The sequence below is a fragment of the Mercenaria mercenaria genome, chromosome 13 (assembly GCF_021730395.1).
Source record: "Mercenaria mercenaria strain notata chromosome 13, MADL_Memer_1, whole genome shotgun sequence".
Taxonomy (NCBI): Eukaryota; Metazoa; Mollusca; class Bivalvia; order Venerida; family Veneridae; genus Mercenaria; species Mercenaria mercenaria.
The window spans coordinates 44,704,218-44,731,839 of record NC_069373.1 but is presented as its reverse complement, the minus strand read 5'-3'; the positions used below and the strand labels follow the sequence as shown (position 1 = coordinate 44,731,839).

Here is a 27,622-nt window from a genome sequence, read left to right as displayed (position 1 = left end):
GCTGGATAGTGAAGTAAAACGGTGAATAAGTCGTGAGAAATTCTGACTTTGCCAGAGATGATGTTGTTGATATGGGTGTCAAATACTAGTACATTCAGATATATCAGAGATACAGTGAAGTGAAATACTGTTGTTACTGTAAGTTGAATGCCATTGGTTTCTGTTGGCATCACATCCTGTATTATTTTACTATTTAAGTTGACCCATTGATATACAGACAAGAAGACTTTCTCACTTTTCCGTTTTGAAGTAAGTAATAAGAAAGTAATTGCTTATAGTCAGTATGCTTACCAAAAAACCCAAAGTTGGAGTATGCACAAGATGACATATTTCCTAAATTATCGGATATTAGGACAGGATTGCAATGTAAATATTATGTTTATAGCTAGAGGTAACAAAATAAACATCAACTGTAAAATTTAGAGAAGAAATTCATTTGAAAAATCCAAAATGGCGGTCAAAATGGCCGCCAAAAGGGAAAATCCTTATATACTGCATTAAACATTCTGAATGTGCAGACTTTTTCGACAGTATATGGGTATTTCTTATAGTTACAAATGTTTTCAACACTTTAAATGTTTCTTCAGTAATTTTATAACATGAATTAAATGGATATTCTTATTCAAAAGCATTACAATTTGAACATATTTTTAATGCATATAAAAAGTAATTAAGTTGATTTGCTATCAGTTTGCTATAAATACCAGTAATAATATATCAAGTGTCATTACAATGTCACTGCATAAAATTAACTGATCCTTGTTCTATTTTCGTATTATGTATGTTCAAAAAATGCACTATTATCTATATGATATATTCTGTTTGACTTTCCAAAGAGCTATTGAACAATTGGCATGTATAAATTTGTCAAGTTTTTGTATTCTCCATCAGAATCTCTAGAATCATCAACTGCATCACTGAGTATTTCATCTTTATCCTTCGACAATCTTTTGACAGCTATAGTTTTAATGGCAGTTACAAAATATTTTACGAGGCGAGGTAATCCACTGAAAGACAGTGATATGTTGCACATGGTTGTTCTGATCCAGAAAGGATGAACTTTAGGACAAAACTGCGACCGGGGTTGGGGGTTGTCTATCAGGATTGTTGTCGGTACAAGCATCTTGGATCCTTGCTCTATCTAAAAGTGATAGCATCAAAATTTGAAGGGCCTGGGTCCAAACCACTCCATCATATACATGTCTGTATGTGTGTTTGTAACATTTTCATTAAACGATTCCAATGTAGATGGCATCGATTGTTGTTAAGACATCATTTGAGTAGTTTTGTTTCCCATTTTTCATGTCCAAAATCATTTCTGGTATCGGGCAACCTTTTAGCCCCTTTCATTTCATAACAGATAATTTAAAAAACTGATAATTTCTCCAAAGACCTTGTTTTATATACACATCTCCAAGTTTGTTTAGAATGCATCCTCATTTCATCCGTTTGACAGTCGTTGCATTTCTAGTGCCACATAGTTTGGCAACAGTATTGCATTTAGACAGGGTATGAGCTGCTAAGAGGTGGAATGTAATAACTGAAAGTTTTTTGCCACCACGCAGGGAAAGACGGGCTGGAGAACATGTAAGCATATTGACGTCATAATTTGACGTCGTATTATAACGTAGTGCTCGGTTTTTCATTCCAGTTGGGAAAACTCTGTCTTACACAGGCAGTCATATAAGATCCTTATAGTCTTAAATGTTGCTACAATATCCGTTATTGTCTGCTGAACACAGTTTACTTCATCAGCAGAGAGCATGACAAATCCTTTAATGTATAAAAGTGCACCAACGAAACGTATAAGTGCACCATCAAAAGAAATCTGAATGTGTCATCACAAGTCATTGTCACAAATTCTGCTCACACGCCAACTGCTGTGGAATAATGACATCAACGTCCTCCTTGCTAGCCATTAAATCTACTCTATTAGTGACAACTTCCATTTATATCTTTAAGATGCTTGTGCAGAATATGAATAGTGATTGAAGGAATTGGTGCTCAGTGGACGATAGTGAAAACTGAAGCTACATGTAAGGTACATAAAAAAAATCATCCTTTATACCCTAGTTATTAGCTGCTCATGCTATGTCTGTCTGGATGCAAAAAGAACTCCAAGCTAAGTGGCATTGGAAAGACAGCTGTTGCCAAACAGCTGACAAATTACAGTTCAGTCTGGACAAAGGTGCACCATGGATACGTCAATGCAGATATGAACAAGTTTTTGGAGAAGCTGTTTTGTTGCAGCCTGTTAGTGTAAGAAAGGAGCTGAAAGTATATCAACTATAATGCTTAGGTATCAAACATACATGGGAAAAAAAAACATCCAAAAGATGCGCAGACTACAATCATTCTCACCTTTATCAGAGTTTTTTCTATGAGAATGTCAAAGGAGGAGTCCCATACAGACATGCATATGAAAGAGTGCTTTGGACCCAGAGCTTTCAACTTTTGATGCCACCAGTTTTTGATTGAGCAATGATGCAAACTCTAAGAGGTTTGTACTGGCGACTTCGAAAACTGAAGTGTTCAATGTCCATCGCCAAATAGCTTTTTGGAAAGTCAAACTGGATATAACATATTTGAAAAATAGTGTTTTAATATTAAGACACACAAGGATAAGTTAATTTGATACAGTAAATTTGGGGTGACACTTGATATACCCACGCTCATCCAAATATGAAATTTATTTCATTTTTGAAAGATGTATTGACGTATTTTCGTATTTGCCTGTTATCAATCATATAATCTGATCCGATATTGTGTGATACTTGAAGCGTGACCGTTGCCGCCTATGTAAGTGTAGCTTGTTCTATAACTCACCTTATGCAAAATGAACAGCGGGCATAACAACAGCTGTCCGTAAGACAGCGCGCTCCACTATTCGGGGTTTGATAGTAAAATGAATATATGTCTGAATAAGAGACCTCTACTTTAAAAGGACGATACACTAAGGGGCATAATTCCATCAAATACACAAATTTGAGTTATTAGGATTATTACAACACATGCAGATGATGATGATAAAGACATATTTTGAGTTTCAAGTCATTATCTTATATAGTACCAAAGTTATGTCCAGAAAACGAAGTTTGTAAATAATTTAAGTATAAAAGGGGCATGATTCGGTCAAAAATACAAACCAGATTTATGGGGATTGTTACCATATATGCAGATGATGATGATAAAGATACATTTTAAGTTTCAAGTCTTTATCTTATATTGCATTAAAGTAGTATCCAGAAAGCGAAGATTGCAAAAACGTTTAAGTATAAAAGGGGCATAATTCTGTCAAAAACACAATTAGAGTTATGGGGTATGTAGCCACACATGCAGACGATTATAAACAAATACTTTTAATTTCAAGTATTTTAAATCTTTTAAAGTACCAAAGATATGTCTATAAACGAAGCTTTCGAAAAAAATTTAACATGAAAATAATTCAAAGTTTAACTCCTTGGTGACCTTGACCTTGGGTATAATGGTCCCAGCCCCTACACATACTTTGTATGTATGCTGGACAATGTTTATGTGAACTTACAGTATGATATAAGCAAAAGTAACAAAGATATGACAGAAAAAACAAAGGTTGCCGAAAAACTTTAACCTTAAAAATAACCTAAGTATAAGACCATGGTGACCTTGACCTTGGGTATAATGGGCCCTGTCCCTATACATTCATTGTTTGTATGCTAGACAGTGTTTATGTAAAGGTACAGTAAGATATAAGCAACAGTAACAAAGATATGACTGAAAAACAAAGGTTGCCGAAAAACTTTAACCTTAAAAATAATATAAGTATAACAGCTTGGTGACCTTGACCTTGGGTATAATGGGCTCAGCCCATACACATACTTTGTTTGTATACTGGACAATGTTTATGTGAAATTACAGTAAGTAAGCAATAGTAACAAAGATATGACAGAAATACAAAGGTTGCCAAAAAACTTTAACCTTAAAAATAACCTAAGTATAAGACCATGGTGACCTTGACCTTGGGTATAATGGGCCCTGTCCCTATACATACTTTGTTTGTATGCTGGACAATGTTTATGTAAAGGTACAGTAAGATATAAGCAACAGTAACAAAGATATGACTGAAAAACAAAGGTTGCCGAAAAACTTTAACCTTAAAAATAATCTAAGTATAACAGCTTGGTGACCTTGCGGTATAATGGGCTCAGCCCATACACATACTTTGTTTGTATACTGGACAATGTTTATGTGAAATTACAGTAAGTAAGCAATAGTAACAAAGATATGACAGAAAAACAAAGGTTGCCAAAAAACTTTAACCTTCAAAATAATCTAAGTATAACAGCTTGGTGACCTTGACCTTGGCTATAATGGGCTCAGCCCATACACATACATTGTTTGTATACTGGACAATGTTTATGTGAAGGTACAGTAAGATATAAGCAATAGTAACAAAGATATGACAGAAAAACAAAGGTTGCCGAAAAACTTTAACCTTAAAAATAATCTAAGTATAAGACCTTGGTGACCTTGACCATGAGAATAATGGGCTCAGCCCATACACATACATTGTTTGTATACTGGACAATGTTTATGTGAAGTTACAGTAAGATATAGGCAATAGTAACAAAGATATGACAGAAAAACAAAGGTTGCCGAAAAACTTTAACCAAGAAGGGTCACGCCGACGCCGGAGCGAGTAGTATAGCCCCCCTATTCTCCGAATAGTGGAGCTAAAAATTAAATGTTATTACATGTTGGCGTCAATAACTAGCTCATTAGCAACGTATTCATCAAAATTTCCTAACATTTAAAATCAATCCCCAACCTCTTATATCGGTCAACAACACCTACATTGGCATGCAAAAATCAATTAAACCTTTTTACTATTTGACAAAATGGCCATTTTGTTTATCTATTAACAATATAAAGACAAACAGGTATTTGCTATTCCTATTCAGCGACGGGAACAGATATCCGAATAAAAGTTATCCGAATATGAACTTAATGAACAGTAGTCACGCTTCGTTTAGCACCATTATACTTAATCTGTTATACATTTGAATACGATTGTCTTCTTGAATCAAATTTTACAAATGCACTGATGAGGCGTTTTAAAGTCCTTGAGTGTATCCTTACTGTTATTTAGTAGCAAACTGATCATAAATCATACCATTTTCTCATATATGTTTTGTGTTCAAATTGTAATGCTTTTGAATAAGAACATCCTTTTTATCCACCTCTTTGTTATAAAATTATTGAAGAAAAATTTAAAGTGTTGTAAACATTTCTGTTATTAGAAGTACCCATATACGGTAGGAAAACCTGCACATTTAGAGTGTCTAAAGCAAAATACAGGGATTTTCCGTTTTTGGCTTCTTGCCTATTACTACTGTACTCTGGGGGAGACATGTGCTTTTCTACAAAAGCATCTTCATGATCTAAACTGCAGCAGAAAAAAATTAGTCGTCTTCCAGTAGGGGATTTTGTATTGCATGGCAATAGATCTACTTCATTCATTTGTTATTTGTATTTCTTTAGATTCAATGTACTTTGATAATGAGAGTTCTGCTTAAGCCCAGAGGGAGCGTTACACTTTTCATAATCGTGCACATGTTGTTTTATGAATAGGCCAGTTAAACCGAGTCTGCTATTATATCTGTTAAGCGGCCGCAAAAATGTCCCCCGTGTTTGGTCATGATGTTGTATCAAGTCATTTGCGATCATAGTCCTGTCAGTGTGATTTTATGATAGACTTCCTTTTGAGTAAGTGCTTTGGAACATTAAGGGTGTTTTATTATTTTTCATGAACAGTCTCAATTAAGCCATAGATCTGTTAATCATTCTAGAGGCTTCCAAATTATATGGGTTTATGTTCATGTTATCATTAGCAAGTTGTGTGATTGTATAATTGGCCTTGGTCAGATAATGATCTCGATTGCTAGTATCTTGGAGGTTAGAAGGTCAAAGGTAAATGTTAAATTTACCTTGCAACTGAAAGGGGTTTTGCTCAGTCAGACATGAGCATTGGGCTATAGTGGCCAAACTTCATAAGATGACTGCCCGTGGTCAATAGATGTACCTATTTATTTTAATGTCAGAATATCAAAGGTTAAGGTCACAGTGATCTTAAAACTGAAAATATTGCTTATGGCTGTTGAATTTAAAAGAATGCATTAAGTTCCCAGCATGCTTGATACTCGGGACCATCCAACATTGTTGGTATCATATTGTCAAACAAACAGTTTTTATTTCAATTTAATTGAGTCATTCTTTGTTTCAACAAAGCAAGGGATATAATTTAACAGCTATCTGAAAAGCCTGAGAAGTTATTTCCACTGCATGGTGCAAGGAACAAGCTAGTTTTCATTTGCAACATGGATTCTAGAAAGATTTACTAATATAATAACAAGTTGAACTAGTGTGATTTATTGTAGAATAACCCGAGTTTTTCGTTCTTATGCAAAACAATATATTACTCAGGCCTACAGCCTTCGTGATATATTCTTACGCATAAGAACACAAAACACGGGTTATTCTACGATAAACCACGATTGGGAAATATTATTTCTTAATTAATTCCAAAGCTACAAGTTGTTTCAAAACTTGCTTTTTGCTTCAGGTAGTTGAAATATTCCAATATGTATATAAAATGCAAATGTACAAATTGAATGTGGAATTATATTGAAATTAAAATAAATAACTCACTTTTTTAACACTTCTGTATTAAAGGGAGATTACAAGATTTCATAAATTTTAAAGTTATAAATTACACATTTCCATTTGAGGGATCTAACTCTATGTAACAGTAATGGGTCAGTCTTTTTGTTCTTTCAATAAATCTAACAGAATATATGAAAATGTTGCTGTGTAATGTGATTAATAGTTATTACTCATGGTGTATTATATTGATCTATATAAGAAGTCAATATCATAAAGTAGACATACCTTTGATCAATAAACTTGATTTGAATATCAAATGTAGTTTTGTATATACAAATGTATCTTACAAGATGAAAAGTAAGCTGCAATGGGTTGAACCAGGAGCAATGGTCTCAGTTGCCGAGTGGTTAAGGCCACTGATGTTGTATCACTAGTCGCTTGGTTGCCATGCAAGAATATCTGTGGTTCTATCCTGGTTGCTAACCTGTAGGGAAAATAATGTCTGTATTGGTACTGTGGACTTTCCCCTATCCCTACCCCCGTGCAGAAAGCTACTAAGAAATTCTTCTTAGTACAAAACAAAGCATGCAGTCGTTGTGACGACAGTACAAGATACAGGTACTGGAACAAGATAGAGCTAGTACTGATGATACCCTGGTCATTAAATGCTACAAAATAGGAAAATTAGTAGTTTTGATACCTCTTGAGTATTCTTTTGAGGAGTATCCAATGTTAAGTTAACATTTACTCGTTTTACAGCATACACTCACTCGCTGCCTTATGTTTACTCGGATATATGCCGTCTTCCCTGATGGTTTTATCTGTTTTAGACAATGGAGTCAGTGATTCAGGAGCTGGTATTTCCTGTAGACCGTCTATTTGAAGTTTGAAGATCTACGCCATATTAATTTCATCTTGAAAATAAAGTTTCATTTTATGGTAAAACTATGGTAGTGATGACTTCATGCAGTAATTTAGACTTACAAACCATGGTAGTGATGACTTCATGCAATAATTTAGACTTACAAACTATGGTTGTGATGACTTCATGCAGTAATTTAGACTTGCAAACTATGGTTGTGATGACTCCATGCAGTAATTTAGACTTACAAACTATGGTTGTGATGACATCCAGTAATTTAGACTTACAAACTGATAATGGTTGTGATGACTTCATACAGTAATTTAGACTTACAAAGTCCATTGAGATCAAGTAATTTTTAATAAAACTTATTTGTTTCTCCGTAATAACACAGATATTTTCTATGAATACCCTTTTCTCTTTCGGCTAATCTCAGCAGATTTTTAGATAAGATTACGAGATATTGTAATTTCTTTTTCAGAAAATGCAATTTGGGAGGATTTTATGGCAAAGATATTTATTTTAAAGGACTCTGATGTCAGTCTAGCAGTAAATATTCAAATGAGCTCCTTCTTTGACATCCAATATGAAGGAAGATCCCGCTGCACCTTCAGATACTATTTCAAGCACTGAGGGAACTTTGATAAAATCACTAATTCCAGTTTACACAAGCAGTTAAATCCTCTTAATCATTTTTGAAAAATTGAGAAGTTTTTTTGTGGGTTTTGATAGGTATAAGCAACATTTGGACTTCATGCAAATCAAAGAACACGTTGGGACTTATTGCAAAGTATCCATGACCCAATAGTTGGGACTTATTGCAAAGTATCCATGACCCATGTTAGCCAGTCTCGGATGATTGGCAAGAAGTCCAAATATGGTTTATACCTGTATAGATGTGTATGATAGCATTTAATGCTTAGGTCTATATAATATAACAGTAGCTTGCTACAAAACTAGGTTGAAATACTGTTGAAAAACGGTGTTAAACCCAAAACAAACAAACAAAACTAAGTGGTGACTACTTTCCATGACTCCCAGAAAACCAAAATAAATGTCAGGTTATGGATCTTTTCCACATCTAAATAGAACAGCCAAAAAGACCTGCCCATTTCCAATTTAATTTGCCTTCCAACATATAAACAGTTCTAGGTTCTTATTTAAAACATTGTTAAATCAAGTGAAAAATTGTATTGTGGCGCAGACTCAGTTTTGATTTTTACTGTTAGCTATAATTTCATGTTCTTTTTGAAATTTTGATGTCCAATTTTGAAATGCCATTTTGCTCGTTTTTTTTTTTTTTGTGAATAATGTGCAATTTCACATATAATCTCGAGAAAAGGAGAAAGTGTCCTCAGTATAATAACACAAATGTTGTTTGTACAAAAAGAAACATATTTTATAAGATGGGCGATATATGACTTTTTTGTGTAGATTCGCTGTAAAACCCAACTCACTCGCTTTCCATATAAAATCTATAGTGATGAAGTAGTTACTACATTAAAATCATTATCAATTGGAAAGGCTTCTGGACCGGACAATGTAAATAATAGAATTCTAAAGGAACTATCGCACCAACTGTCACAACCACTTTGCAAACTTTTCAACAAATCACTAAGCAACGGCAGAGTTCCATCACAATGGAAATCAAACGCCTGAATGGCCTGAGTCGGCTAATGATTGATGTACTGACAGTATAGTCTACCAGTTTCAGTTTGTTTTTAGTTTTTTTCTTAAAATTTCATAACACAGCTCGATATTTACCCAAAATATTATATCCGGATACGATTACACTTTTCTCCAGTTTGAACAATATGTTTTACAAATTGTGATGATACGAAGACATTTAGCAGCAATTGGCAGTATCTGACATTGAAGTTTACGGTTAAATTACCTCTTATTTAAATCTTTTCATAAAAAAAGTTGTTTCGTTTCGTGAAAGCAGCCAAACATAGACGATCTACTTTCGATTTCAAAAACTACAAGAAAATACAATTTAATGTTTCGCCGATTTGTTTATTTCTCGAAAAATAAGAATTAAAATCATTTTTAATATCAGTAGTAACTAAACAAACCAGTAAGAGCTTCTTCTTCCGATAATTTATCCGTTTACTGACTGCAAAATTCAACCCACGCAAAGTTTATAGAAATCATACGATGCGTGTTTACGTTCAATGTGGGAGAATTAAGGCTGATCGGCTATGTTACCTAACGCATCCAGACGATTCAGATTTTGTTTTTAAAAAAGCATTGTGTGCGTTTCTGTAATTTTATATACGTTTTTATACGCTTAGAAATTATTAGACATGCGTATTTGCATTATTTCTATACGTAATTTACGCTAATACGCATCTTATCTGGAGCCCTGTGGAACGTTTTTTTTGTCTTTCGCTGGATGTTACCCAAGCTTTGTAAGCCTGCGCAATTCTTAAAATGCACATTTATGCTTAATGAGTTACATTCGAGTATTGCACAATTACAAGTCATAAATATGACAGATTACATCGTATATTGGTCATAGCAAAGGGAATTGACACAACTTAACTTCATTCATGCAGTGAACATTTTGAAGTTTGAGAAATCTAATGGAACTACATCCCTTCACTGTGTTATTTGGTCCATTTAGAGAATCGTTGGATAGCAAGGACTCGTCAAAAGGCTTTCAGCCTTTAGCCGACTCAACTAGCACATGTCAGCGCTGTTTTCAAAAAGAATGACCCTCAATTAGTTTCAAATTACAGACCAATATCATTACTTAGCACAATTAGCAAGGCACTAGAAAAAATTATTCATAAGCGGGTATTCAATTTCTTCTTACAGAATAACACAATTTCTTCTCTTCAGTCTGGATTTGTACCTAATGACTCAACAACAAACCAATTAGTATCCATATACAATACATTCTGTCAAGCTCTAGACGAAGGGAAAGAAGTCCGTGCAGTCTTTTGCGATATCTCCAAAGCTTTTGACCGTGTTTGGCATAGAGGTCTTCTCCATAAGCTCGAGTCTACAGGAATTTCTGGAAGTCTCCTGGAATGGTTCCGAGGCTATCTATCAAATAAAAGTCAGAAAGTGGTTCTTCCTGGTGGCTCTTCCGACACAGTTGCTATTTCTGCTGGTGTCCCTCAAGGTTCTATTCTTGGTCCTCTTCTCATCATCGTTTTCATCAACGACATTGTCAAGGACATTAACTCTACTATCAAACTGTTTGCTGACGACACAAGTCTATACATCATTGTTGATAATCCAACTGCAGCTGCGGATATTCTTAATTCTGATCTTCTGAAAATCACAAACTGGGCGAATGATTGGTTGGTCGATTTCAATCCAAGAAAAACAGAGACTCTTCTTATATCATGCAAACATAACAAACCTATTCATCCTCCTCTCTCTATGAATGGTTTCCAAATAAACGAAGTTGATTCCCATAAGCATCTTGGAGTTACATTTTCGAACGATGGAAGCTGGCACGAACATATAGAAAACATCAAAGAGAAGGCCTGGAAACGAATAAACGTCATGAGATCCCTAAAATTCATTTTAGATAGAAAAGCACTTGAAACTATTTATCTATCATTCATAAGGCCACTTCTGGAGTATTCGGACGTTGTGTGGAGCAATATAACCCAACAACAAGAGACAGAACTTGAGAAAATTCAGTTAGAAGCCTGTCGAATTATCACCGGTGCAACAAAGCTAGTCTCATTTGAAAATCTCTACACAGACACTGGATTCGAGCTTCTTAAAACCAGAAGACAAAAACACAAACTCATTCTATTCTATAAAATGTATAATCTTCTATCTCCGGAGTATCTCTCTACACTAGTTCCTCACACTGTTGGACAGGCCTCTGCATACAATCTTAGAAATGCCAGCAACACCAGAAACTTTCAATGTAATACTCAACTTTTTGCTAACTCTTTCCTTCCATCAACTATAACTGATTGGAACCAATTACCAACAGACATTCGAAACTGTCCAACTTTGTCAACGTTCAAAAGAAGACTATTTGCTGATATACACAAACCTCCTTGTCATTACTATATTGGAGATCGCAAATATCAAATACTGCACTGTAGGCTTCGGACTACAGCTCTCTTAACGAACACCTCTTTTCCAAAAATATTGTCAACAGTCCTCTATGCTCATGCGGTGAAGCGGAAGACACCTATCATTATTTCTTTCTTTGTCCAAAATATATCATGGAACGCACTGAACTCTTCAACAATATCACTATGGTAACACCTCTATTACAAACACACACAGCAGCTCAATATTCACGCACATACAAAAGTACATACAAAAAACAAGGAGATTCGAAACATAATTACTATGCACTGCCATACTAACCCATATATATTTACACACGGTATACAGACAAAGTTCAAATCCAAGCTAGTCTCTAAAGCGACCATTCAACTCATTTTTTCTCTAATTTCCTACTTTTCGCCTCCTACCTCTTTTCTTTGCCACATAGACATACACATTTTATAACAATTAATATATTGACAACCTATGACTTTAAATTTAATGTTATATTATTTCCTATTTTGTTTTTGCGTTCATACGCGTAACGTGGTTATAACCTAAAAACCTATATTAAGAACAAAACAAATGTAGATGAATAAACTGCAAGCAATTTACATTATCAATCACTTTATAAGTTACCGTGATTTAACATGCTAAACGTAAATATTTGAGGAGAGGGTTTCAAATAAGCTTTCAGCTTCCTACTCAATCCTGTATGCTTTTTTGATATATATATACATGTTGTAAATGAATTGTGATTAATAAAATATTGTTTAAACCAAATCTATAGTGACTGTAAAGATTCTGCGTTGTTGTCTGTCCTTGTCCAATAACAGTGTGTGTGACCATGAGACATCACCAGGTGTTGTTGTTTGTTATGTTATTGTCTACGTTTAATGCAAATTGTCGAGGTTTAATGCAAATTTTAACGGGAAAGTCTGTATTTGAACAAATATTACGAACATGCAAAGGAGCATTTCACTGCTTGCTACCATTGAAGCCTGACGCAGAATTCGTATTAGCTTTGGTAAATTCAGGAATATATACTTCTAATAAATTTCTTTAAATTTATATTTTACTTAGGATAAACGGTGTGTCTTAAAATATTTTAGGATTGTCTCCTAGCAACAGAAATTATATCTGTCTTCAATATCTTTTTAAAGGTAAGTTTTCATTTCTTGTTTTCTTTCTTCAACGTTCCATATTAATGGCTAAAGTAATTTTGTTCTTTGTTTTGCAGAAATTCAACACTGTTAAGGTTCAGGAAAATGTTATCTTTTTATTAAACCTGCTGGTTTATATATTTTAATATTAAAGTTGTCAAACTGGTTTTCAATGAAGATTAAACTTGTGTAGCATTCAAAGTAACATTTTACTTGAAAATAATTTCAGTGGCAAAAGATAAATAATTATGAAATTGGAGACAAAATACCTTTTAGTCAGTAACAATCTGTTTAATATAATAAGATATAATTATCTAACATGAAATAAGTTTGCATGCCTGATTAAAATGACACCATGAAAAATGAAATAATATCAGCCTTGCAAAAAACAGTGTGTAGGCACAGGGGCATGCCCCTGAAAAAAAAAGTCGACATAATGCTGCGCGGGCATTCTTTGGCATAGTGTATGCCCGTAAATTCCTAAAATTTCATTTGTCTTCTTTAAAAAGAGTTCAAACGAAAAAAACAAAAAAAAAAATAAAATAAAATAAATAAAAAATAAAAGGAAATTCCTTTAAAAAAGCTGCTCTCTCTCTCTCCCTCTCTCTCTCTCTCTCTCTCTCTCTCTCTAAATTCCTTAATTTTCATTTTTATCAGACTTGAACTTGTTACAATATACCTATTAATTTAAATGTGTTATCAAATGACATCAAAAATGTGTATAAAAGTACCAAATATTTTTTTATTTCTTCCTGTACAGAATGCTTTTGGAATGTACATAATTAATTTTAGCATTTTGTTCATCTGGCAAAGACAGGCCTTTCATTGTTTCATTGAGGCCCTGGCCTTTAAAATTTGTGATAATGGCTAACAGTCACTTTTCTTTCTGTAAAAGATGACAGAGGATGAAATTTTGTGACAAAATCAATTTTTCTTCAGTGAATGTAAAATGATAATAATTACCAATAATATTGATAATGATAATAATTGTTGCTATTATTATATAAACCACAGGTCTTGTGAAAACTGGAAAATTTTGTTTTATTGAGAAACAGCATTTGACAGTTTCATAATAATGAAAAAAGTCATACAATGGAGGGTGATCATATATATACACTTATTACAAAAAAAAAATAAAATAATGCAATCACCGTTATTGGAATATAACATATTAATATAATGGGATAAATTCAAATTATCATGTTCTATTATATGCCAAATGTTAGCTTCAACATTATAGGTCTGCCCGCCCGCTCAGCTCAGTAGGGAGAGCGTTGGTCTATGGATCGCGGGACCGTGAGTTCGATCCCCAGGCGGGGCATATGTTTTCGGTAACGATTTGATAAAAGACAATAGTGTCTGAAATAATTCGTCCTCCACCTCCGATTCAATTGGGGGAGTTGGCATTAATTGCGGAGAACATGTTTGTAATGGTACAGAATCAAGGAACACTGGTTAGGTTCACTGTCTGCCATTACATGACTGATATACTGTTGAAAAACGGCATTAAACCGAAAACAAGCAAACAAACCAACAAAATATCATCGGTTGCATACCTTTTTTTCATGCTTTTAATGCACGTGAGGTTTTCTAGCGGAGACAAATGTTCTGTGAAATATTCAGACAGCAGTCAAAATAAAAATTTAGACGTGTGGATCTCACATTTTTTCTTTAAAAATCCATTTTGAATTTGTGCACAACTCAAACAAACATAACCAGATTTTATTTAAAATTCACTCTGAATAATGTCAAGACTTAAAAAAGCATCCTTTTTTAGGAGATTAAAGTTGTTAATTTAAACCAGATAGAACTAGAATGTAGGAATAACGCATGTTTTTTCGTGTTATAACATCTGCAGAATCCCGAGGGATTCTGCAAATGTTATAACACGAAATGAACATGCGCTAACGCTATTCTAGCATAAAAAGCGTAAAAACTGATAAATGAATACAATGTCACTCAACGTCATTAAATTTCCACGAAATGCGCGGGAATGTCTGAGTTGTTTTTTTTTACGTTGACGTCATTTCGTTTTGAATTATCCGTTTTGGGACCGAATGACGTTTACGCTTTGCCACAGAACGCGCATATATAAAAAGGTGTTATAACAGCACGCGAGCGCGAGAATCTCTCTGTTAACACACGTTTTCTCTCCTGTTAAAACACCCCCGAAAAGTGACAAGAACAGCAGTTTTATGCTAGAATAATTAAAAAAAAAACACACAAAAAAAAAACAACAACAGAAAACAAAGAAAAAACATTCTTTTCTTCCAAAAAAAACATGTTAAAATTGTAAAATATTTCCAAATAAACTTGAACAAAAAACATTTTTTTTTTATTTTAGATAATAACAAAAAGTGCCAATATAATAGGGTTATTATAACAGTAGCTTGATCTGGGATGCAGTATTCGGCTCGAGTGGATTTTGCCAGATCGGATCTCACGAGGCGCGCAAGCGCTGAGTGTGATCCGACCTTGCAAAATCCACGAGAGCCGAATACAAAGTCCCAGATCTAGCTACTGTAATAATGACCCTTTTATTATATACCTTTACCATTTAGATTCTTGTTTTGTTCTTAAAGTTTTTATGTGCGCTATTTATAGAAATGTGTCGGGTCATGCATATTAATGAAAATAGTCCGGCAGCATACAATACGGAAGGTACAATACGGAATTTAAAAGGTACAATACGGAATTTTTGTCTGTCTGTTCATATTTAATTGTGAAATACAAGCCGATGATTTACAGAATTTATATAGGTATATAATAAATAATATTATAAAGTTTTCACTTAATATTTTAATATTTAAGTAAACGTTTGATGATAAGATAGATACATGTACACTGTTCCGTCTTCTCATTTACTGGTACAGTTTTAAGGTAGACTGAATTATCGCAATAAACAATGAACCCTGTTTACTGGAACCATACTGTGAAAGGCATTAGCCCCAAACTGTGTTAATGAAGACAGAAGGGCTTTAATTAACCACATAAGACAGCTAGATGACTTCCTCGTGTTGGAAAGCCATCCAGCTGGCTTATGGAAGGTTGTTGGTTCTCGTCAGTAGCCGGCCTGTGATGAAATACCGGTAATGCATGGAGGGGCTTCCGCTAGTGTGACGTTAAATCCAACAGCAAAATAAAATGTGTATGCTTTCCTCAATGATTTTTATGCCCCCGGCATCTACTGATGCGGGAGGCATATAGTGATTGTCCCGTCTGTCCATCCGTCCGTTTGTTCGTCCTTCCGGCCATACAAGGTTAACTAGATGGGACCGTTTCCTCTAGCACCAATACCCCTTACTAGAATGACTTATACTAATGCAGATGTAACCTTTGACCATTCCTCATCTTCAGACATCACCTGTCACTTTGACCTTGACCTTGACCTTATTTTGGACTTAGAGTTACCTGAACATTAAGGTGCAAAATCTATTGACAAGGATGCCACAGGGGGGCATCAAGCGTTTGTTGAACGTAGCTCTTTGTTTTCTCTTGTTGTATTTATTTTATGATATCTTTATTCTGTCTGACAGTTGTTTGAATTGTCAAATTGAATGAACGATACTTGTCCAATCTGGATTTTCCTGAAAATACATGGAAACACTTGTAACAAGTAATAATGACCCTATTTTTAAACAGAACCTTTTGACTTGATGCAGTTTTAAAACCTGTTTTTCGTGGAATTTCCATGTTTGTTTGTGTATTCTCCATATGTGTATTAAGTACTTTTCAGCTGTTACTTGTATTACTACATTTATGAATTAAGAAAGCCAATATACAATAATTGTATTCTGTAGCAATTTTTCAGCAATTATCCATACCTATGACTTAGGAGTTAGCAAAATTGTGAAACTTTCATATATACATGAATTATACAGGAAGAAGTACTTTTATGTCGAAAATTCTTCGGTTCATGATTCCCTCCAATATACCTTTATGAAGAAAAATGCTTTTAACAGTATATTGCTTTCTATTTTCAGCAATACATCTTTTTACAGATATCCTAAAGCCAGACTGATTGTTCACTTTGTAATCAACCATGAAACTGATATTACATTGTGCTGTAAGTTGTGTTTTATATACGTGTAATATAAAATATAATTTGATAAATGAACAGTTATCAGAGAATGAATGAACAACTATCATTAATTGAAAATTGATTTATCAAACTTCAAGTCTTACAGAGTTATATGATGATCGCAGCACTTTTCTTAATGCTACACTGAATTTGCATTCAATAAACATGTAGTCATTAGAAACTGGTCAAATAAAAAAATGTATATAAACTAATGTTTAGAATATCTGCCGCCCCAATCCCAACATTATTTGGAGACAGACAGCTCTGCATGACTAGTACAGGTTCATTTTTCAAATGATAGAAAAGTATAAAGGCACACAGCTGTTAATAAATGACAGGAAAAGTCCTGAAATAATACATTTGGTATCTCTTTTGTACAAGTTTCTTTTGTCTGTAGGAGGGATCTGCCTTCATACAACTGACATTATGCTTTCATATGTTTTCTTCGTGCTTCTTTTCATGTATAGTTTATATAGATTTGTTAATGAACGCTTTTCACATTAGGCATTTTCTTCACTAATACCTCGGGTGTGGTCTAAGACAAAATAAGTCCACTGTGTTCATTCCATAACCACACAAATCTTTGTTTTTAAGTGGTCATTCCTGTTGTTTTCAAATTTCAAACAATATAATCACCACCTTATAACAAAACTTTATGTTAAAAAGTTTGTCCAGAGCAATTCTCTCCTTAACTATAAGAGATGCTTATTCGTATAGAACACATTGTGGGGGAGTGCAGTACATGTAAACAATAACTCTAGATCACCCAATTTTTATTATCTCCCTTATCAAGTTATGTATAAAAGATTGTCTGGAGAATAACCTGGAAGAAACCAAATAAAGGATTGACTTCAATAAATAAGAACCATAACTATATGACCTTTTTTTGAATTGCCAACCGGCCCCCACCCCCACCCCCCGCACACACACACACACGCGCGCGCGCGCGCGCGCACACACACACACACACACACACACACACACACATTTCTGATATTTGCTTTGGGGAGCATCCATTGGTGTTACCGATTGCCATTGCCATTGCCCTATAATAATTTCAGTTAGAATTGAGGTAAGCAAACCAAACCAGCTAAATAGGAAGCTTTTAGAGGGAATAATGTTTTTGATTGTAGTTTAGTTAGCGTGTGTCAAAGTCATGCTTACTAAATATAGGAAATGGTTTTCGATCGATAATTTAGTTAGCAATGAAAAATTGCAACTAAACTCGGTATAACCGGTAGCTTTCATAATGTCCAAAATTAAGCTGCATGCAATGCTTTATCTCTGCAGACAATGCATTTTAAGGGTAAAACTTTATCCTACATTGTGGGTAATACCAATTAAATGAATTTGCTTGTTCTATTTGCTTCTTTAAAGTTTTTATTTATATTTCAGGTTATATTCTTAGCATGTGCTATAACCATTTTCACAGGTCCTGAGACTGCTGCAGATGCCAAGCCCATTCCTGGATGTGCTTCAAATACAGAGGTATGTTTCTACAATATGCTTAGCGAATGAAGTACTTACATTGTCATATGGTCTTTTGAACTCAAATAAATGACTTATTAAATTCCAAGAATATATCAAAACCTCAGAAATATTTTCTGTATTTCTGTAAAGAAGAACAGCCTTTCGCCACTGACTAAGACTAGCTAAGACACATTATTTTGAATTATGCATTGATCTATTACACGATTCAAACGTGCTAAAAAGTCTTATATTATGCTGTACTTCAGTGTCCACAAGGAAGAAGAATTTCTAGGTAAGTACCAACTTGTGTATTCTCTTTGATGAATGTGATTTTGTTGCTTGTTGCAAGCCTTGTTGCCAGACTACTGAGTTTTGTTCACTCTGGCTCCTTATTTCAAACAAATAAGTGTATAAAATTTAAGAAAATTTAAAGAAATAATTATTTCCTGTTCCAGACACAACATGTTAAAGTGAGAAAAATATATTAATTTTAATGAGGCAAATATTTCAATTATCAAGACTTTTTTTGTTATTATGTGAAATGACCTTGTTTCAGTTATCATTTACTATTTGCATCTTAACCCTTACCCTGCTAAATTACTGACTTAATGGCGAACAGTGCAGATCATGGTCAGACTGCACGGATCTGCAGGCTGATTATGATCTACACTGGTTGTAAAGGCAGAATCAATCGTGTCCAGCATGATAAGGGTTCGGATGTAAGTGGATGTTTTCTTGTTATTTTATGTTCATCTGTTGGTCTGTCAGTCTTGCTGTTTCCCAAAATATTTTTGCATGGAATAATCTGAATTAAAGTTTAATTTTATGTTAAACTAAATTATGTAGAAAATGGCAGTTTGCTCAAACCACTTTTTATGTGCAAATGTTTCACAGACATGTGCAGGGTCAGCCTGAGCCGCGAAGTGAATCAAGCAACCCGGACTCGGACGATGATTCATCAGACTTAAACCCAGGTAAATGTTCATCAGACTCAAACGCAGGTAAAACTTCATCGGACTCAAACTCCGGTAAAGATTCATCAGACTCAGACTCAGGCAAAGGTTCATCAGACTCAGACTCCGGTAAAGGTTCATCAGACTCGAACTCAGGTAAAGGTTTCATCAGATTCAAACCCAGGTAAAGGTTCATCAGACTCAAACTCGGGTAAAAGTTCATCAGACTCAAACTCCGGTAAAAGTTCATCAGACTCAAACACTGGTAAAAGTTAATCAGACTCAAACTCAGGTAAAGATCCATCAGACTCAAAATGAGGTAAAAGTTCATCAGACTCAGACTCCGGTAAAGGTTCATCAGACTCGAACTCAGGTAAAGGTTTCATCAGACTCAAACCAAGGTAAAGGTTCATCAGACTCAATCCCAGGTAACGGTTCATCAGACTCAAACCCAGGTAAAAGTTCATCAGACTCAAACACTGGTAAAAGTTAATCAGACTCAAACCCAGGTAAAGGTTCATCAGACTCTAACTCGGGTAAAGGTTCATCAGACTCGAACCCAGGTAAAAGTTTATCAGACTCAAACCACGGTAATGGTTCATTAGACTCAAACTAAGGTAAAGGTTCATTAGACTCAAACCTAGGTAAATGTTCATCAGACTCAAACGCAGGTAAAAGTTCATCAGACTCAAGCCCAGGTAATGGTTCATCAGACTCAATCCCAGGTAACGGTTCATCAGACTCAAACCCAGGTAAAAGTTCATCAGACTCAAACACTGGTAAAAGTTAATCAGACTCAAACCCAGGTAAAGGTTCATCAGACTCTAACTCGGGTAAAGGTTCATCAGACTCGAACCCAGGTAAAAGTTTATCAGACTCAAACCACGGTAATGGTTCATTAGACTCAAACTAAGGTAAAGGTTCATCAGACTCAAACCCAGGTAAATGTTCATCAGACTCAAACGCAGGTAAAAGTTCATCAGACTCAAGCCCAGGTAAAGGTTCATCAGACTCAAACTCGGGGAAAGGTTCATCAGACTCAAACCAAGGTAAAGTTTTATCAGATTCAAACTCGGGTAAAGGTTCATCAGACTCAAACTCAGGTAAAGGTTCATCAGACTCAAACCAAGGTAATGGTTCATCAGACTCAAACTCATGTAAAGGTTCATCAGACTCAAACTCGGGTAAAGGTTCATCAAACTCAAATCAAAGTATTGGTTCATCTAACTCAAACCAAGGTAAAGGTTTATCAGATTCAAACTCAGATAAATGTACATCAGACTCAAACTACTGATATTTCTTGCTTTGTGACCTAAAGGGAAGTAGATAAAAAAATTGTGAGTGAAGATTTAGTCCGAAAAGAAGTTTTGTTGTCTCAAATGTTCCTCTGCTGATTTTCTATCAAGACTTTTCTTCAAATTGCTCCTTTTCATTTCAAAATAGATAACAGAGAACATGATCAATTTTCCCTACATATTTATAGTGAAGACCTTTAGAAATTTATTTTGATGTTATTTCACAAAATGCCTCTTTGTTCCTTTGGTGTCACTTTACCAAGTTTTATCATATTATAATGATTCATCCAAATTTATTGCCATTAAAGAATATAGTCACTTTCGATAAATTTTTAAGTAGCAGTAAATTAAAATTTTTCTGCATTTGTATATGATGTTCACTTTCAAAATCTTCTCTGAAACAGCAAGTTTGATGTAGCAGTTTCTTCATTGGGTAGTTCTATACCCATAGTGTTAACTCCATTTTTACATTGCTGCTCTTAGCATTGCTAAATATTTTTATGAAAGCATTAAAATAAACATGTAGAAATGACTTTGAAAGTATTTGTACTTTTATGTTACAACCTGCTGACTGGATCTTGATACTTGATTTGATTGTAAGAGCTATGTCTAATGTCTTTGTAAAAGTGAACAGATTGGCTTAAAATTTACATCCAACATGATATTTTGTTTTTTTTTCCTCCTTTAAATACGCTGCATGTATTCAAGGAAATAACAAACTACAGAAATAGTTAGGAATTTATAAAAAACTGTAAATCTCTCTTCCGAAAGAATGATGTAATAACATATTATTGTCATACAGAATTAGACGGGTGTAGTACAGACCCTTGTAAGAATAATGGTACATGTGTAGAGGGTGCAGACAATTACACATGCAGTTGTAATGATGGTTTCAGAGGCAGAAACTGTGAAGGTATTTCTACTTTTCCATAACATTTTATTGCTGCTAGGTCTAGATACTTGATATTATTGTAAGAATTGCGTCTAATGTCTTCATAAACAGTAAACAGATTCGCTTGAAATTTACATCTAACATGATGATTTGTTTCTTTCCTCAAATAATTTGCTGTAAGTGTAAAATCAAGGTAATAACGAAGTACAGAAATACTTGGGAATTTACAAAAATTCATAAATCACTATTCCAGAAGAATCTATTAATAACATATTTCTATAACACATGTTTAATGAAGCAGCTGAACCATGTTTACAGGGATATATCTCCATATTTACAAAAGCAGCTGAACCATGTTTATAGGCATGCATACCTATATTTACAAAAGCAGCTGAACTATGTTTATAGTCATGCATATCCATATTTACAGAAACAGCTGAACCTTGTTGACAAGGATACATCTCCATATTTACAGAAGCAGCTGAACCATGTTTACAAGGATACATCTCCATATTTACTGTAGAGGCTGAACCATGTTTACAGTGATATAATTATCTCCATGTTTACAGAAGCAGCTGAACCAGGTTTACAGGAATACATCTCAGGTTTACAGGGAGACATCTCCATATTTACAAAGGCAGCTGAACCGGGTTTAGTCATGCATATTTATATTTACAGAAGCAGCTGAACCATGTTTTCAGGGATACATCTCCATGTTTTCAGAAGCAGCTGTACCATGTTTATAGGGCTAAATCTCCATATTTACAGAGGCAGCTGAACCTGGTTTACTGGGATATATCACATGTTTACAGGGAGACATTTCCATATCTACAGAGGCAGCTGATGCAGGTTTATAGTCATACATATTTTACAGAAGCAGCTGAACCATGTTTACAGGCATGCATATCCATATTTACAGAAGCAGCTGAACCATATTTACAGGGATGCGTATCCATATTTACAGAAGCAGCTGAACCAGGTTTACAGGATGGATCTGTCCTTATTTACAGCTTCCAGAGCAGTTAAACTATGTCTACTGTGGCAAATCTTTATGTTTTTTCTTTCTTTATTGACAGAAGCAGCATGTCCAGAGGAAGGATGGTTCTTTTTCAATGGTAGCTGTTATTATCTTAGTGACGTGACTTTAGATTGGCTATCTGCTGTTGTATGTTATCATTTTTCACATATATATTTAACTATTTAACAATCTTCTTAACAAGTTTAATGCACAAAATTCAATCTTATTAAACTATAAATAATTGTTCCAAAAATTTGTGATGTTTTTATGAAGTTGTCAATGTCTTGATTCATTTAATACAAATGATTGATTCATAAAAAAATATTTTTACACTTGTTCTATTAGTAAATTGTGTAAGTTCTGAAAACTTTGACACAATCCAACAACAAAATTTTGGAGCAAATGTATCATTTTGATATTTTCTCCCAAAAAGCTATTTAGATGCTACACCAAAACTAAACAATCAGGTGTTTAGTTCAATTGGAACACAGCAGTGCCTTTGTACTTTTAATATAATTCACTTCCCAGGTCAGGTAACGTTTACATATCTGTATATATGATTTATTTGGTATAATGACCAATTTAGCAACACAAAGATGTAGTGGTAATATAAATTAAGTACAAGCATTGTTATATTTGTTTTTTGAAGGTGTGGGTTCACTGTTCAACAGTCGCATGTTTTTTTTATATTCTGTTTTATTTTTATTTTTCTATCATTATATAATTTAAATATATTATCACTTATGTCATACAGTAAAGACATTCTTTTAAAAAAGATCGGAATGGTAACTTTCAAATTTTCTCTTTATGTAAATTAATGCAAAGTATATAGAAACATAACCAGTTTTGGTTTGAGCTGGTCCTGCCTCCCAACTTGAAAAGTCTTTAAAAGAACTACTTTCACTCTGCAAATCGACCTGTATACTAAAAAGTGGTTATTTCTAATGGAAGTATATTGTCTGTTTAAATTTGTTACAGAATTACATCATCAACACATCGTTTTTTTGTGCAGTTCCTGTTATCATTAACACCACTTTAGAGGTATTATTTGTTCTCTTTTTTCATCTCACTTGAAGAGAGAGAGAGAGTCATTGTTTACAGGCCATGTGAATGGTATTCAGAGTTTCAATGAAATGAAACTTTATCTGAATAAGAAAATTACAAAGAAAAAAAAATTACTTAAAATCATGAAATGAATAATATAAAATTTTCAAAAGTTATCCAATTTATAACTTTGATATTGACAGGCTGCCTGCAATGAAACCGGTGCATATCTTACAGAAATCCAGAGTCAATCAGAACTGGATTTTTTGATTACGATAACTGATGAGTGTAAGTAAGACAGACTAATTGCTGTTTTAAATAGTATTTGCTACAGCTGCCATTTGGTTGGGAATGTATTAAAATGACTCAGGGAGGGTTGTTTGTATATGTGGGGGGAGATAAATAAGTTTCATACTGTTCATTTGGGACATGCAGAGTGTATCTCATTTACTGAGACTTCTTTCATCTGCAGATGTATATACAATATAAAAAGTCTAGGTTTTGAATACTGACAATTATCAAAATTGGTTCTGACAAATGACTTTGTGTTTACCTCGCTTAATAATCCCTGGTTTTAGCCCAACTGAGCTTAAATTGCTCGAGCTAAGGTTATTATGACTCTCTACCATAAGTGTAACCTGTTGGAGTTGTGAATCTCCAGTGAACACCTTCATCTTTTATTATGTAAATTGTAGAATGTAGACCTTTCATTAAAAGCAAAGTGAGCACAAACAATAACATAGTGTAGTAATGGAAAAATATGAAAACAGTCGAGTGCAGTGATACCTAAAATTGATTTAAAAGTAAAATATCAGCTTTCTCATAATTACTGCAATAATGATAAGCATTACGATTTTATTTTTGTATATTTTATGTTTATTATCTGATTGAATTTTGAAGATGACTTTTTTTGGATTGGACTGAACGATAGGAAGAATGAGGGCGAATTTGTATGGCATAAATCAGGGGATCCACTGTCTTTCATTAGTCCGGAATATTATTTCGGCGCCTACAGGCCTAGTTCCGACTGTGTTGTCGCCTTCGAATCCTACTACATAAACGCCTACTCTAGCCGTGTGTACTACCACAGATGGTTGGATTCCGACTGTGACCTTCAATATTTATATATCTGTGAAAAGGAACCTATGTTTGAGTCCTAGAAATGTTTAAACCTTGCTAATTGGTTTTGATAGGTAACTTTTATTTGATTTTGTCAGGCCCATCAGTTGTTTCTGAAGGTGGTAAAATAGCTATATGACTCAACAGAATCATATGCAGTACATGTATACATTCATACAGACTGTTTAAAACATTGTTTCATACTTTTACTTTAATATTAGATTTGTGTTAAAATTGCAAATTATACAAGTGAAACATAATGTTATATGAAATCCTAAAATCATGAACATGTATGTTTATCATAAATAAATAAAGAAATAACTTTTGAAATGGGTTCTAACAATTTTCTTTACAGATTAGCAGAGAAAGATGTTAACCTTGAAGGACGAAAACAGGAAATTTTGAAAGAGTTTAATATTCAGTGGACTTAAACATTTTTTGGCATTTTGTCATTAGACTAAACATCTTTGTTACTATGTATTCTTTTTAATTTAGAAAAACAAAAATCAGTTCTTCATTCCATTTTCTAAGTAATAAAGCATTAAATAATAACAAGAGCTGTCCGTAAGACAGCCAAGCTCGACTATTCGAAATATTGTCACAGAAGCAGGGAATTATTACCCAAAATGTTAAATATCAAAAGAGTTTTAAGTTCGAAACGGGACATAATTTGACCAAAATGCATATCAGAGTTATGGGACTTGATGCTATCAACTAGTTTAATAACCCCGAAGAAACATTTTAAGTTTCAATTCCATATCTGCATTAGTTTTGGAGATAGTAACTTGCATGTAAAACTTTAACCAGAATTTTCTAAGTCCAAAAGGGGGCATAATTTGCTCAAAATACATGTTAAGAACTTAAGAGTTATGGAACTTGACCCAGTGAGGTTGGTAACTGACCTAGAAAAAGAATAAATAAGTTTCAAAGCTATATGCCTTTTGGTAATAGCTGTATGTACTTGCACGCAAAACTTTAACCAGGATTTTGTAAGTCCAAAAGGGGGCATAATTTGCCCAAAATACATGTCAGAGTTATGGGACTTGATTCTATCAACTAGCTTTATAACCCCGAAGACACATGTGAATTTTCAATTTAATATCTGCATTAGTTTTGGAGATAGTAACTTGCATGTAAAACTTTAACCAGGATTTTCTTAGTCCAAAAGGGGGCATAATTTGCTCAAAATACATGTCAGAGTTATGGGACTTGGCCCAGTGAGGTAGGTAATTGATCTAGAAAAAGAAAAAATAAGTTTCAAATCAATATGCCTTTTAGTAATAGCTGTATGTACTTGCACGCAAAACTTTAACCAGAATTTTCTAAGTCCAAAAGGGGGCAAAATTTGGCCAAAATACATGTCAGAGTTGTGGGACTTGACCCAGTGAGGTAGGTAATTGATCTAGAAAAAGAAAAAATAAGTTTCAAATCTATATGCCTTTTAGTAATAGCTGTATGTACTTGCACGCAAAACTTTAACCAAAATTTTCTAAGTACAAAAGGGGGCATAATTTGGTCAAAATGAAGGTCAGAGTTATGGGACTTGGTGCTATCAACTAGTTTTATAACTTAACCCCGAAGACACACGTGAAGTTTCAATTCAATATCTGCATTAGTTTTGGAGATAGTAACTTGCATGTAAAACTTTAACCAGAATTTTCTAAGTCCAAAAGGGGGCATAATTTGCTCAAAATACATGTTAGAGTTATGGAACTTGACCCAGTGAGGTTGGTAATTGACCTAGAAAAAGAATAAATAAGTTTCAAAGCTATATGCCTTTAAATGATAGCTGTATGTACTTGCATGCAAAAACTTAACCAAGGTGTGACGCCGACGCCGACGCCGACGCCGACGCCGACGCCAGGGTGAGTAGAATAGCTAGACTATTCTTCGAATAGTCGAGCTAAAAATGATTTCCATTTGTTTTGAATAAAAATTATGTTATTGTAGATAAATAAAAAGGAAAGAGACAAATATTTACTTTGATTGAACACATGTCAGTCAAGGTTCAAATGTTGACCATTATTTTATGAAGACCAGTGTGAGTCCCGAGTAAGTAAGTCGAGCCAGATTAAACCATGTATGGCAAACAGTCAAGCCAGATTGAAACATGTATGTCAATAAACTGATATTGAATTCAGAATGTCAGTCAATCAACATTTAACCATCTATCACAATCAACTCTTATTGAATCCAGTATGTCAGTCAATCTACATTGAACCATGTATGACAATCAACTCCTATTCAATCCAATATGTCAGTCAATCCACGTTGAGCAATCTATGACAATCAACTCTTATTGAATTCAGTATGCCAGTCAAGCCATATTGAACCATGTATGACAATCAACTCTTATTCAATCCAGTATGTCAGTCAATCCACAATGAACCATGCATAACAATTTACTCGTACTGAATTCATTCTGTCAGTCAAGCCAGACTGAACCATGAATGAAAACCTACTCTTATACAATTCAGTGTGTCAGTCAAGCCATATTGAACCATGTACGGCAATAAACTCATATTAAATTCAGTATGTCAGTCAATCCACTATTAATCATGTATCACAAAAAAAATAACTCTTTAACTTCATTTCTAGTATGTCAGTCAAGCCAGACTGAACCATATTGAAAATAAACTCGTATTATATCCAGTATGTCAGTAAATCGACAATGAACGATGTATGACAATTAACTCGTATTGAATTCATTATGTAGTTAATCCACATTGGACTATGTATGATAATGAACTCGTATTGAATACAGTATTTTAGTCAAGCTTGATTGAACCATGTATGACATTTAACACTTACTGAATACTGCATGTCAGTCATTCCACATTTAACCATGCAGGACAATCAACTCAGTGAATCCAGTATGTCAGTCAAGCCAGATTGAACCATTTATGACAATCTGATTGAATTCATTATGTCAGTCAATCCACATTAAATCTTGTATGACAATCAACTGTATTGAACAACTGAAACATGTATTAAAATCAACTCTTATTGAATAAATTATTGCCAGTCCAGCCAGACTGAACCATGTAGGACAAT

At 34.1% G+C, this 27,622-nt stretch overlaps 1 protein-coding gene across 3 annotated transcripts; it reads left to right on the top strand.

Annotated features, from left to right (window-relative positions):
- Window positions 1-12,438: 12,438 nt before the first annotated feature.
- LOC123528505 (brevican core protein-like) lies at window positions 12,439-25,780 on the top strand. Of its 3 annotated transcripts, none has more exons than XM_045308265.2 (10): window positions 12,439-12,696; window positions 16,680-16,762; window positions 18,173-18,265; window positions 18,514-18,539; window positions 19,142-19,221; window positions 21,298-21,408; window positions 22,464-22,552; window positions 23,653-23,737; window positions 24,350-24,642; window positions 24,924-25,780. In XM_045308265.2, exons 2-9 carry the CDS (start codon window positions 16,739-16,741, stop codon window positions 24,607-24,609), a joined length of 768 nt encoding a protein of 255 aa, XP_045164200.2. In that variant the 5' UTR covers window positions 12,439-12,696; window positions 16,680-16,738; the 3' UTR covers window positions 24,610-24,642; window positions 24,924-25,780. The 3 variants fall into 3 exon arrangements, with proteins under 3 accessions (XP_045164200.2, XP_045164202.2, XP_045164203.2); XM_045308267.2 differs by having other exon boundaries at window positions 12,463-12,560; XM_045308268.2 differs by having other exon boundaries at window positions 12,483-12,560; window positions 16,698-16,762.
- Window positions 25,781-27,622: the final 1,842 nt, after the last annotated feature.

Bases quoted from the DNA above. Each gene is read 5' to 3' on its own strand.
- LOC123528505 (XM_045308265.2), top strand. From the start codon at position 16,739: ATGAAACTGATATTACATTGTGCT. The intron at 16,763-18,172 runs GTAAGTTGTGTT...TTTATATTTCAG, and splicing joins AACTGATATTACATTGTGCT to GTTATATTCTTAGCATGTGC. The intron at 21,409-22,463 runs GTATTTCTACTT...CTTTATTGACAG, and splicing joins CAGAGGCAGAAACTGTGAAG to AAGCAGCATGTCCAGAGGAA.